The 14,302-nt window shown below is 39.0% G+C and overlaps 1 protein-coding gene across 3 annotated transcripts in view; it reads right to left on the reverse strand.

Annotated features, from left to right (window-relative positions):
• ATP8B4 (ATPase phospholipid transporting 8B4 (putative)) overlaps positions 1-14,302 on the reverse strand; it is a 236,439-nt gene that overhangs the window by 103,349 nt on the left and 118,788 nt on the right. For all 3 annotated transcript variants that reach the window (XM_054701418.1, XM_054701424.1, XM_054701414.1), the window contains exon 10: positions 6,119-6,277. In XM_054701418.1, the coding sequence (XP_054557393.1) occupies positions 6,119-6,277 (159 nt within the window). The remainder of the gene's footprint in view (positions 1-6,118; positions 6,278-14,302) is intronic.

A 14,302-nucleotide genomic window follows, 5' to 3' on the forward strand; every position in this document is an offset into this window, starting at 1 on the left:
CTCCTTAGAATAAGAGAAATTCAGAAAGAACTTGCAGCTGAAAGGTTGATTAAATGCTATTTTCTAAAATCTGTATATGAACATGCTTGTAGTTTGAGGCAGTTTAAGATGAACTCAATAAAAGTAAGGAATAATTTTAAATGATAAAAACAACACAGTAATAAGTATAATGCAGATCAATAATGTCATAATGGAAAGTTAATATAATAAATAAATTTGGGGATCCATTTTCCAAAAAGATTTGGCATATCTTTAGCAAAGAAGCTAGAGTAATTTCAAAGGTCTATCAACAAATAATTAAAACAGTTATTATATACTGCACACTGTATAGAATATATACTATTTATTAGGACAAGAATTACTTTAAAGCTTGTGTTAGACATATTCAAGATAAATACAATACAACATTTTATGATATATTTACTATATCTCCTGCTCAAGTAATTCTATAAGAATATTATTAACTGACTTAGAGGTAAGTTACTGAACGATTAACAAAGAATAATACTGGAGGGGCCTCCCTGGTGGCACAAGGGGTTAAGCACAGCACAATGAAGCTATCTGCAGCCTCTGCAGCAGGAGAGTTCGATCCCCAGCCCACCAGAGAGCTACCCACATGGCGCAGCAGACCTCTCCTGACTTGCACTCTGCTCCCCTCAGCAGTGTTTTCAGTCAATCTGCCTGTTCTGCTCCCCACTCTCTCTGGTGAATCCTCTCACCTCCACACACACACTTCTGGCCTACAGAAGTATGTATGTATAAATAAATAAATCTTAAAAAAAAAAAACATAGAAGAATACTGGAACATATTGTTAAGAAAATTCCTTGGGGACAGAGAAGATGCTCAATAGACACACTTAAGCTTTAATTATATCTTTTTCACTGTCCCTTCTCACACTGATTTACCAGAAGTAACTTCAATCCATGTACCTATTTAATACAAGGGAACAGGGGAAATGAAAGATAGAAGAGAAGAGAGGGACACATGAAACTATAAGTCATCCTGAAATTCAGGGAGGACCAGTACCTCTTTAAAAGATTTTCATTTACCTAAAAGACAAAGTGAATTGGGGGGCAATTAAATATGATTGGGATCTCCTAACAATCCATAGTCTTGAGTTGGAAATTGTGCCCCAGTGTATTCTTCCCAGCCACAGCTGTGTAAAGGAAACGACCCACAGTTTCTCTGAATCAGTTATTAAAATCATAAGGACATTGAGAATGGGAAAGGTTTCTTTTATAATAAAGATCACAACAAGCATATAAAGTTTTTGATTGCTACATGCTGAAACATTGACAGTTCTATGCTAGAAATTTACTTTCGTGAAGCATCCAAACATATACACCAGCAAATTTTTCCCTTAATGGGCTTTTTAAGCATTTATTTAAATATATTTACAGATGCTAATATACACATCTCTTCTTCTCATATACACAGATTTTGAAATTTTTTCTATATTCAACTGTTCCTATTTCCTCATCTCTGACTCATTATTCGACCTAGTTTCTGGGTCAATCATTCCACCAAAACAAATCTGGTATTATTAGTATCGTCCATATCTTCTCTAATGTCTCTGAAACCTTTGACACTGTTGACTATTCTACTTTTGTGACACTCTTCCCTCTGAGTTACAACGTTCTCCTGCTTTTCCTTCTACCTCTTGGTTAGCTCCTTCTTTATATCCCATGAAGCTCATCCCTCTCTATCCAGTCACTAAATACTGGAATTCCTTAAGACTCAAAATTGGCTATCCTCTCTTCTTTCTCAATCCATCCACTCTGGGAAATCTCACTTAAGACCAGAAATCCAGGTACCATCTATAGGACAGATGTCTATCTCCAGCTCTCAATGCTCCTCTGAGCTCTAAACCCATATATTTTAAACCCATTTATTTAATACCTATGTGACATCCAGACTCCTCCTGGATCTTTCTAAACCCCTCAAGTTCCTCTGCCCAGATTGTGACCTCCCTCCAATGTTATTTGTCTTTGTGAATGGCCCCACTCTCAGTCCATGTGTGAAAGCTGGGAGAAACCAAGGAGTCTAGTCTATCTCCATGACTTCCCCCATCCAAAGAACCATCATCTCTCAACTTTCCATAATAAAAGCCTAATAATTCTCTCTTTACTTCCACTCTGGTACCAATTCCATTCAATAATTTTCCTCCTTCCCCACACCCTCCCCAATCTTATACTCTCCCCAGAATCTGCTATCTATTTACTAACTTAACAATATAGGGAAGAGTAGAGCTATCAGATTTAACACATGCATACTCATCACCTGTTTGGAAAATTTGCAATGGCTTCCCAATGCTCTTAGGATAAAGATCAAACTTCTAGATACAGAACACAAAGTCTTGCATGGCTCAGCTCCTACCCATGTCTCCAGTGACATGTCCATTCCTCTCCTCCAAGGTTTCCATGGTCTACACTGCCCTTGTTTAAATTTGCTTGTTTGTCTGTTTTTAAAAAATCTCACTGTGGTCACTCGTACCCTAGGGCCTTTACTTATGATGAGTCTTTCAGTTTGCTTTTGTTTCCCTTCACACTCCTTCATTATATACTCTTGTGAGTCAGTGTTCTTTTTCTTCAAAACATTTAGCTAAGTTTAAGACTATGTATTCACTACTATAATTATAGGAGATTAATGTCTATCCTTCCCACAAGTCTATCTGTTTCCTACCAGTCGTTTCACTCTTGTGAAGGACCTGTATTTGTTTTTGTTGAATTCTTAATAATAAATGAGTTAACTAGCCCAGTGCCTGGCACACAGTAGGCCTGTAACAAATAATTGCCTAATGACTTAATTCATTAATCTGCATATCTCAGGCAATGTGCATATATACTGTTTCTCTATTGTCTCAGCTAATGTTTAAAACTGGGAAAAAATGCTTTTATCCTTATACTTCACTAAAGATGAAACTGAGGGCTAAAGAACTCAAGTAACTTACTGAGATTTCTTTAGTAAGTGTGAGAGTCAGAATTTGAACCTGAATATATCTAAGTCTAAAGTTCTTACTAGAAGAGTTTTAATATTTTTAAAACCATATGAAATAGTCAATTAATTAATTTCCTGACTTCATAAATGTGTATTGAAGACTGACTCATTCAGAGTTGTAAAAAGAAGTAGATGATGCATGGGACAAGGATAAATGGAGGGAGATTAATTCACAGAATTGTAAGTTTAACTATGGAAAAACAAAGGGTTAGTACAGTAACCAAGGACTTGGTGGCAATCTAGATGTTTCTTCACATAAGTCAGAAGGGAGGGATGGTGGGTGGGTGTGGTTATTGGATACTAAGAAAGAGAGAGATGTAGAATTTGCATCCTTCAGAGGAAGACTGCTCTTTTGTTGAACCAGTCTGAAGTGACCATACAAGGAGGCAGCCTGGGGAAATAATATCTTGACCTCAGTCTTCTTTTTCCCTTTAATCTCTTCTCATGGATTCCAATAATAGAACCAACTTAGAAATCAAAGTTCAAGGAAACCTGTTAATGAAAACCACACAAGTCAGCTTTCCAAGGTAGAAAGATGAGTAGGAAGAAAAGAGAGTAGATTTATGAGGCAAATGGAAGATATCAAGCACAAAAGCCTAGTATACACCAAGATGGCACTGACTCCTATGGACTCCTTAAATGAACAAGACTTCTACCCTCAGAAATAAGACTTTATCCTTTCTTGAGGACAAAGGAAATACTACTACCAGGGAGGTATGACCTAGCTGTTAATACATATTAGACCCTCATAAATTATAGATTTGTAAATTAAATCATGTCTGTGTCAACTATATTCCTTGCACAATCCTTAATGGTAGATCAACTATAGTTCTTACACAATCCTTCAATGGTAGGTCAACTATATTCCTTGCACAATCCTTAATGGTAACTATAAACACAAAAAGAGATTTAATTCATTTTGACTAATTTTCATAACAGCTAGTTGTTCACTTAAAACTAGTTCTCCAAAGGAAATGTCTCAAGACTTAGGGGACTTCAAACACCCATCTGTTCAAATCTGACGCTAACAAAACCAACCACTAATTCCTCTGCCTACTGTTTTCTAGTTAAACTTTCTATTAATATTTATACACAGACTAAAATCAACGTAGCATGGTCCACTTTACAAATATCTGCCTCGTGCAGGTCCCTGTAAGTGAACTTCCAGACCACATTACCATAGAAGAGAGTATCCCCCTAATTTCCCCTTGCCAAGATCCAGAGAGTATAGCTCACAGCCTGTGGAGCAGGCAATAAACTCTGAATTGATGATGAAAGAAGGGAGCAGCAAAGAAGGAAGAAAAACACCAACACTTGTCAAACATCTCCCATATGCATTATCTCATTGAGTCTTTACAGTGGTTCTCTAATGGACTCATTATTATCCCCAAGTTATAGTGGAAGAAACTACAGTTTAGGAAGTTTAAATAACCAAGGTTTAATATCCTACAGCTGGTAAACAAATCTGAAACCAGATTAGCCCAATCTAAATTTGTGAACTTTCTATTATGCTTCCTTGGAGGGAGACCCTTTCAACATAGCACCAGGGAAGGAAGAATCCTTCCATGTAGTAACATTTTCCCATTAGCCAACTTTATGAAGAAAAACTTGGCCGCTGAGTGGCTCATAGCAGCTGTCCTAGCAAAACATGCTATCACTGAACCATAGGCCTGAATTAGTCATTTCAAATAAGATCATACATATGCAAGCAAAATTTTGGGCTACTGCCTATTCCTAGGATGAAGCACCCCCATTTCTTTAATGACAGGGAGAAAACCAGGAGGATATTGCGCATCACAGGACCTTCAGGAAGATTCTGTTTCATTAAATTGAAAGGTAAAGGCAAGTTGATATATTAGCTAGCTCTCTTTTTCTCAATGCAAGAAAGAAGCAAGCAAGGAAATACACAATCCTAGGTTTACTTCCCTGATAAAAGTATCTAACGAGAAAATTATGGAACCATATTCACCCTAGATAAAAGCACATATACTGTCTCATTTCTAGGGATTCCCCAGGTCCTGACAATGGCAATGCCCCAAGCAGCCACAGACTGGCTAACACCCACAGCTGAGAATGTTTAAGAGGAATTGGAGGACTTTTTTAGGTTTGGAACACTTTTGCGTCTTTAATGAACATTTTGTTGTTGTTAAGGAAACTCAGTTAAGAAAAACATTCCCGTTTTGATTGCACATACAGTCAACGAGCCCAAAACACATCTTAATTTGGTGTCACAATAAACAGGATTTTTAAAAATCAAGGGCTGGCAATTGGAGCCATGAGTACAATTTGAGTAGCTGTATGAAATGGTGCTACTGTAAGCTTCCTTAGCAAGAGAGTGCCCCCTTGGACCTGTAGAGATAAAGCAGAGAAAGGGGAAAAGTAATCAGGAAAAGTAATCAGGAAAAGTAAGGAGCACCTTGCCTCCTTTCTAGTCTTCCCAGGATTCACCATCCTATTGACAAACAGTAGAAAAAGCTATGAAGTATAAACAGGTATGGTTGTAGGAACTACAAAAATGTTTAAAAGGCTGCTGGACCTTTGCAAATTACAAAATTAATAGCAGAGTAGGGAGCTTTTATTCCACAATCCCTACCTTAAGGACAGCTAGATTAATACAGACAGGTATGGTTGTAGGAACTACAAAAATGTTTAAAAGGCTGCTGGACCTTTGCAAATTACAAAATTAATAGCAGAGTAGGGAGCTTTTATTCCACAATCCCTACCTTAAGGACAGCTAGATTAATACAGACAATGATGGGGATGATTAAGATGGGGGTAAAAATAAATACATAGATAGATAGATAGATAGATAGATAGATAGATAGATAGATAGATAGATAGATAAAATAAGCCAAAATCAAGCAGTAGGTATCTAGTCCCCACAGGTAATTAGGGCCCAAACACCTTGAAGGAGAAGTTGATGATGCCAGACCTTCCTCACATAATAGGACCACACAATCTTTTTGTAGAGCAGCGGTGTCATCCCCTGGTGCCCCTGCCCATTGCAGACACACAGAGCAGGTCCCCACCCAAGACTGTGCACCCCAGGAGCCCCAGACTCTGCTGATACATAGCTCAGGAAAGACTCTCCTAGAATCAACCCCGGGCCATCAGGTGTACCTGCAAAGATAACCATCCCAAAACACCAGCTGGTGTTTCTCAGGACGCAGCCCCTCAGGATCATCTTCTCGTTGTCGAGGCAGTGCTTGCTGTCCTTCCAAGAGAGGACTCCTGTGAATTTATCTAATCTGTTGTTAGGTGCCTCGCAGGCAACAACCCCTGTAAAATAAAAATAAAAAGAACCAAACATCTTTAAGACTCGAAACCTCAAGTCCACAGTACTGTGTTACCACCCAACTTCTAATACACAGTACATTTTCCTTTCTCTTTGAGACAGCTCTGTCATACATCTGCAGGATGGTGCTAGGAAAAAAGCAGCCAGAGGGCACAAAGATGGAAATCCATCTTTGGATGGAAATCCATACCTTTCTGCAGCGTCCCAAGAAGAACAGAAACCTCAAGCGTCATGGGATTTTTTTACCTTAAAATAAATTACTTTTCTCTCCTTTAGTTTGAAACAAATGACAAAGACAAAACAGGACTGTCCTAGAAGTATTTCTCATCTGTCTCTTTTTGCTTCGTATGAACTATCACTCAGGTCAACATGGCACAGAGCTCCAGTTTCACAAGCACAGATAATCAGGTCTTCGTAGGCTCATACTCAGAATTTTGGGGGTCCTACTCTATTGTACCCTTAAGAAACCTGGGCCTTGTTTGCCACATGTGCCTGAGAATGCGTGTGATTCCTTTCAGCTGTTCCATGCTTCTTATCTTGATTAGATTCAGAGTTCTGGGGACTCTCAAAGGCACCATATAACTTGCCCCTAACTGGCCAGAAGATGTTTCGAGTTTTTTGCTGTTTTTTTTTCCTTTAAATTCCAAGCCCATTCCAAACCAAGAGCGTGCCCATTCCAAATCAATAAATCAATTCGTTCCATTATTTCAATAAGAAAATGCACTTTCAGGGTGGGGGTTTTCTTGATAGAAAAAGAAACCAGAAATAATCTTGCATGAATCCATCACAAAATGTAAGTATTAGATTAAGATACATTTGCCCTGCAACAGTCGGGGTTAATTTTTTATAAATAGTGAGTAACTGAAAGACAGAGGGAAACAGAAAGGAAAAGAGAGAGAAGGAATGAAAAAAAAAATGAGGTTGTTGTCAGTGGATCCAAACAGATGTCAAGGCAGAGTCAGTAGTCAGATAACCTACAAAATTCTCTCTTTCAAAAACAGTAAAAATACATTTATGTAATCAGAAGTCAAAGGTTGGATTGTGAAAAGTGGCATTTGGAAATTAAAAATAAAAAGACAAAATCATGTCTTTAGCATTGATTGAAAGGGAAGGAGAGCTGGTCAACCTGGACAACCTCTGCATCACACCTCTGCACCACTCCCCAAGCACCTTCTGAACTTTGAGACTAGCATAGGCTCCATTCTTCCTAGGATGCTGTCTTTCTCCTAACTCTTAGACACAGGTGACAGCAGGCAGTTTTCACAAAGCCTGATCTTCCTTGACCAACCAGATTACTGGCTTTAGTAGATCTTGTACAAAAAAAAACAAAAACAAACAAAACCCTGAAAAGAATGAGGGATTCAAGCCCTCAGGACATATTTTCCAAGCTCCTCCTCCTTTTCTCCAGCTTAACAAAATTACCACCTCAAGACCCCCACCTGGGTACTCACTAGCATTTTCCCAGACATCACTGCTAAGTGAGAATACTGACAAGACAATGTGGATGAGGCCAAATAACCTATAAAAGGTCATTTTTTATACAAATTAAAGTGCCTAAATTCTGCGGGTTGCTCCTATTAGAGCCTATCGCTGATACTAAAAGGTAAATTAAACCAAGTTGTCTGGACAATTATGTTGTGGAAGACATTTTTTTCTAAATGGCAAGAATTTAGTATGTATTTTTCTTGACATATAACGTTCACTCCTGAACTATCAGAACCTGGAGTTGAGTATCACCAATAACACGTACATAAAATAATAGGTTGACAGCAACCCTTGCGGCTTAGTCTAGTTTCTTGACCCAAGACTCAATTTCTCAGGCTTCAGACTTGGCAATTAGGAAAAAAAAAAAATGTGCTTTGGGCAAAAACAACATGATACACACTCCCTGCCAATAGGAATATAAAAAACAGGCTCATTTGATCATTTTTTATTGTCGCAAGCAAAGACTGACATGGAGGCAAATACAGCCTTGAACATGTTGACTTGCTCCTCCCTGGCCCCAAGGCTTATCCACTCTGGCCTGACACCAAGGGTGTGGTTCTAGACAGGAACAGGCAATAAGGCCAAGGGGTTCTGCCTCAGTGCTTGGAGGCCAAGCCCCAATTCAGCCTTCATCGACGAATGCGATCCCGGTGTCTTAAGTACTAAATAGAAGACCCCGTCAAAATAAAATGGCAGGAACAAAGCCAAACTACATTTTTATATCTTCAGAAATACTCAGCTTCCCCTTCCGTAACATTGTTAGAATTAAACACAAGTGTCCCAATTTCTTTTCTGCCTCTTTCCAAAGTGGTAAACAAGGTCCTCTGAAGGGAGCACTGTGTCATTCATATCTGTGTCTCCACAAACCACCATACGGTTTACATAGCAGAATCTTAGGAAATATGTCAGAGAGATGGATGGGAAGGTTTTCAGATGTCTTCAAGAGAAATGTTGGGAGATGAGCTGGGGATTAGAGAAGATTTAAAATGAATTAAAGAAATGGGTACATTTCCCTGGTTATAGTAGTAAAGAGGATTGTCCAGCTACAACTGGACTTATGTTGCACCAGGGGGCTTATGTTAGCCTAACTCTAAGGCGCTGCAAATAGATCTGAGAACAGTGAATAAAGGAGGAAACCTTAAAGCACCTTAGAAGGAACCAGAAAGTTATAAAATAGATGAGGGAAAACTCTTTTAAGTCCTTTCTTCCTTTTGTAAATTGTACAGGAAAGAGAGAGGCAGTGAACAGTTTGACAATGGATGAAGAAACCGTTCAGAAAAATAAGATGGTGTCTCACGCAGTTATTTCATACACAAAGCCATCTTTAGTGGGCAACAGAACAAGTAGGGAAAAAATCATGACTATAAAGTGTAAATATAATCAAACTAGCTAGTCCCTTTTGTTTGTTCCTTTGAAGCAAACAGATTGAAAGAGATTGCAATTCATACAGTTTACAAGCACCCAAATAATCAAGGCACATACAAAACAAAGTCTACAAGATTTCATTCTGGATCTTCCTTAGCACTCTGAATTCAGCTGTATAGTTGGTCAATTCCAAACTTCAAACCCTTCTCAAACTAAAGTATTTACCTCAACATGGAAATTAGTAGTCTACCATGAAAAGGGAACCCAGTATCCAGCAGTCCATGATTTTCATGAGAAATTGGCTTTCTTTATGTATATTATTATTAGTAATATTTATTGTTTATCTAACTTGAAACACTTTCATTAAAAAAATGATCTATTGATGAAGACATCTTTTCAAGAGCTTCTACAGCCAAGCTCATTTTAGAGTTTAAAAGATTGTCACCACTATAGCCCTGGCCATTGTGATCAGTATATGTTTCATTAAGAAGGAAAGTGTCACCTTCAAATTACCCAAAGTTTCTTTTCTCCTCAGCCATCAAGCCTCAGCCACCCATCATCACCACATCAACACCAGCAGTAAAGAAGGAAGCTATTCTTCATATCTTTACATGGAATCGATGTCTTATACAGAGACATCAGCTATGTTATTGGGTTGTGCTTCTGTCCAGGTAAAGGGGAACCTATCTGGTGAGCTAAAAAAAAAAAAAAAAAAAGTCATAAGATGCTAACCAAGTATTTTTGTTTTCTTTTTAACCAAAAGGAGATGCTTGCTTTTCTTTTTAATTAGACACATGCTATTCTTTAGAAAGGACCACAAAACACACAAGATTCCTGAAATAAAGAGTCAACCTTTCCCTGGTTCAGAATTCAGTATTAACAGTCATACAAAATATGTAAACTTGTCATAAGTTGCAAAACACAGATCTCAGCCCAGTTACAATATGCAAAAGATTCTTAAACACATTTGGACAATTTACATCCGGGGCTTTCCCCAAGGTATAAGCATGTCTAGTTTTCAAATGAATTAATCGACAACTATTCCAGTTACTCATTTTAAAAACTGTCTGATTCTGGTAAGACTTTAACATGAAAAATCAAGGTCCACTATTTTTATATTTATTATAATGTCAAATCAAGTTACATATCTTTCTTATAAAATTCACATTACATATCAGTATTTTTCTGATGTCCAAAATGTATATCTTTTTATTTTTTTTTAAGATTTATTTTATTTATTTATACAAGCACTGCGTATAGTCAGAAGCGAGGGAGGGTGAGAAAATTCACCAGAGCCAGAGCGGGGAGCAGAACAGACAGACTGACGAAGAAATACACTACTGGGGGGAGCAGTGGGCGGCAGGAGAGGTCTGTCATGTCATGTGGGACCCTCGCTGGTGGCTGGGGATCGAACCGGTGCTGCAGAGGCTGCAGGCAGCTTCGCAGCCCAGTGCTCAACCGCTGCACCACTGGGGGAGGCCCCTGATGTCCCAAATGTAAAAAATATTTACATGAGAACTTTTCAAATAAATGTGTTTACCTACCAAACCCCACTCTATTTTGCATGCGCTCTTCTCTCTGTTTGACCAGCTCTTCTCTAAACTCTTGTTAAGGATTCTGACATTCAATTCTGATGTTTAAATATATGATATTGTCATCTGAGTGCTGGATGGACTTGATCATACCCTAACTCCCCATGGCTGCTTTCTGCTCGTTAAGTCTAGTGTCCTCTCATACAACAGCCAACCAACAGCCCTGTGTTCATACTCTGGCTCCCGTATTTAGTAACCATGTGACATTGGGGTTGGGAAAGTTATTCAGCTTAGCTGGGTCTTGGATTCCTTGCCTATAGAGATAATAATAATCTCTTCCACCCATGACTATAAGGATTTAATTAAATAATGTGTGTAATTAATTAGTATAATGCCTCCTATATAGTGAACACTTGTTCATATATAAACCACAATTAGGGCCTATGAACTTTGGACTTTTACCTAATTAAAGACATCTTTGGGGATGAACACTGAGATGATTCTCCCCTCAGCTATAAACTCTTTGAAAACAAAGCCTGAGTCCAACTTACTAATCACTATATCCCCAAGTTTAGCAAAGCCCCTGGCATCATGTTAAACATACATTTGCTTAGTGCAAGAACAGGTGACTGGGAGATTGAATGAAAAGAGAGAAGCTTATGCCATTCCTAAGGAGGCCACTAGTAAGACGCTGTCTTTGGGTTTAGGGGCAAAAGTGGCGAGGTAGAGAGCCTTACAGGAGACATCCTGAGATCCTTCTCACTCATCTTTGACCCTTGGTGTCCCCATTGGAGAGCCCCCCAGTGCAGATGTCTCCAGGGATAGGAGTGGGAAACTCAGGTCTTTGGATACACGGAACATGCACTTTCAATGTGCACTTATGTTACAAGCTCAGAAAACTGTAGTTTGGTGCTAAAGAAAGCATTCTCGCAAGCCTCGGAAGAAAAACCACAGGGGAACTAGAAGCAAAAATAATGTCATACCCAGATTTGCCCAGAAGTCACAAGCTACAAGCTATACTTAGTACAGACAGAGCATGGGAGAGGGAGTGCCTCCTGTGTCTGCCTCATCGCTTAACCTTGCCATGGTGAGGCGGGGCATTCCCAAATGCAAACAGAGCTGATACTGTTGTAGAGCAACCCCGATACAAAACGGGGTGCCTGACTGTGGGTCCTCACCCGCGCGCTTAAAAGGACTTATCAATGCTCTACTGCAGGCACACGTGAAAGGTTAATAAAAGGTTTATTTACAACGGAAAGGGAAATGAGGAAATGTACAGCTCTGGGAGAAAAGTGGGAGACAAAGTTTTAAATGCGTCCTACCCGATCCGCCGATCAGGAATCCCAAAATGGCGCTCTGAGAGCTGGCCGCCAGCCAGGAGCCGTGAAGCCAGGAGGCGAGCGATCGCGAGCCAGAGAGCCAGCAAGGCCCAAGTGTTTGGTTTTTATATCCAACCTGGCTGCCCAACTCCACCCTCAGGTCCCAGCCACCCTCCCCTTGGTGGTGATGGGATTTGTCTTTCCCAATGTCCTGATGGCTTTAGTCTGGAGTGGGGGTGGAGTCCACAAAGCCTGTATGAGATTATCTCAGGACATCCTTTCCCCCTAACAATACCATACTTGTAATTTAAACGAAGGGATGTAATATCTGGTTTTAATTCCCATAACCCAAGGAAGTCTTTTCTGGTCACCAGAGGAAAACCTGAAATCTATTGCCACCCCATTATGACAAAAGTACATAGGGAAGCCTAAAAGAAAAGGTAGAAAAAGAATGGGGGTAGGGGTTAAAGGGATCAAAATAATTCTGAGAATGCCTGTGGAGATACTTTAAATTTCCACTGTTTAAAGTTCCAAGATGCTGTTGCATCTTGTCCTTATGAAGAGATTTAAACTGATTCATTTGAGTGATAAAAGCATGAAAGTAGAGAATAACAGAAAAAGACACATATATGTGAGAAAAATAAGTAAATCAACATAAATAGGAGAAAAAGATGCAAAGAAAATAGCAAAAATGAGACAAAAAAGTATGAGAGGATTGGTGAAATGGGGTAGAAAAATGTGCATATATACGTGTGTATACAGTGTAGGGTATGTGAATGTGTGTGTCAGAGAGACAGAGATTGAAATGAAAACCTGTGAACTAGGACTTGGTAAGAGAATGGAAGAAAAGCTGAAGGCTATAGAAAAGTAAGAGTGATCGTAGGGAGGATTATGTGTCTGTTAACTGTTCCAATTCTTTCAGATACTTTTCCATACTATATCTTGCATCACCATTTTGGTCTTTAAATTTGGCTGCTAACAGGGAAAAATCTAATTTGTATATTACATTTAATTCATTCCTCCTTAATCCTTCCAGTCATTCTTCAGATGCTTTCTTGAAAACAGGAAATCGTATTTTAATTAAACTAACCTCACAAAATATTATAATGTCTTAAACGTTAAGGTACATTGAAATTCAACCCAAGATTTAAGAATGAAAGAGCAAATTTAGCAGAAACTTGGTTCTTGGCCCAGAAATATACCAGCCTCATGAATTTGGCATTACATGTTCTCTGAAAAGTGACCACAGTATAAGTGTAAATGATTGAAAAGAGCCCTGTCTTGACTTTATTTGGAAAAACAATTACAGATTAGAGATTTGGTAAGTTACCTATGCTGTGTAAAGTAAATTCAGACCACCCCTAAGAAATAATATTAATTCACTTAAAAAATAAATTTTATAAAGTATTTTAAAAGACTATTTTTATATATTAACAAGTCCTTTACCCTCTAGGGATAGCTGATCTGTAATAAAGGAATGGTTTTTAGATGAGGAAGGATTCTCTTGCGGCACCACACTTGGATTGTTTTAAATTTTGGAGTTTTGTGTTTTTATCTCTAGAAAATTTTAAAGAAAAGACATTATAAAACCACAATGCCAGGTTGTCCCTTTTCCAGCCACTGGCCCTCTAGGAGCAGGGGACCGAACACTCTTGCTTTATCCTACCAGCCCCATCAGAAAACTTACTCCTCACCACACTGTTTCACACTCCATTCCTTGTCTCTTTACTTAGGACCTGGTGCAGAGCCTATGGCACCGGCAAGTTTTCATTCACTCAACAAGTATTTATTGAGCACCACCGTGTGCGAAGCATTGTTCTAGGAGCTTGGTGTCTCCCAGTGAACAAAACAAAGATCCCTGTGCAGCTTTCACTGCAACAGGTAGAGATGGAAAACAGATAATAAAGGTAGGAAATAGGTAAGTTATGGAATAGTCCAGATGGTAGACCAGATGGCTATGAGAAGAGAATGTCAACAGTGTAGGGTGGCTGAGAATATGAGAAATCACACTGAAGAGGGGGACATATTCCTTTTGTTCCATATAAGAAATCTACCTACTCCAGCCTGGATCTTTCTACACTATCCTGGCACTGATCTAATGTCAGAATTCCTAGAGGGTATGGGAGAGACAATTATTACTCAACAAATATCTATACTTGTTATTTCCCAGCCTCCCTTGCAAGTAGTTCAGTTCATGTGACTTGTGCTATCAATGAAATGTGTGAGGAAGAAGTGTGTCTCTTTCAGCTCATCCCTGCTTTGCTGTGCTGAACTTAGAGGGCATTAATCTAGGCACCGTGGCTACCTG

This window comes from Talpa occidentalis, unplaced genomic scaffold, assembly GCF_014898055.3.
Source record: "Talpa occidentalis isolate TD23 unplaced genomic scaffold, MPIMG_talOcc4v2.1 talOcc4.11, whole genome shotgun sequence".
Lineage (NCBI taxonomy): Eukaryota > Metazoa > Chordata > Mammalia > Eulipotyphla > Talpidae > Talpa > Talpa occidentalis.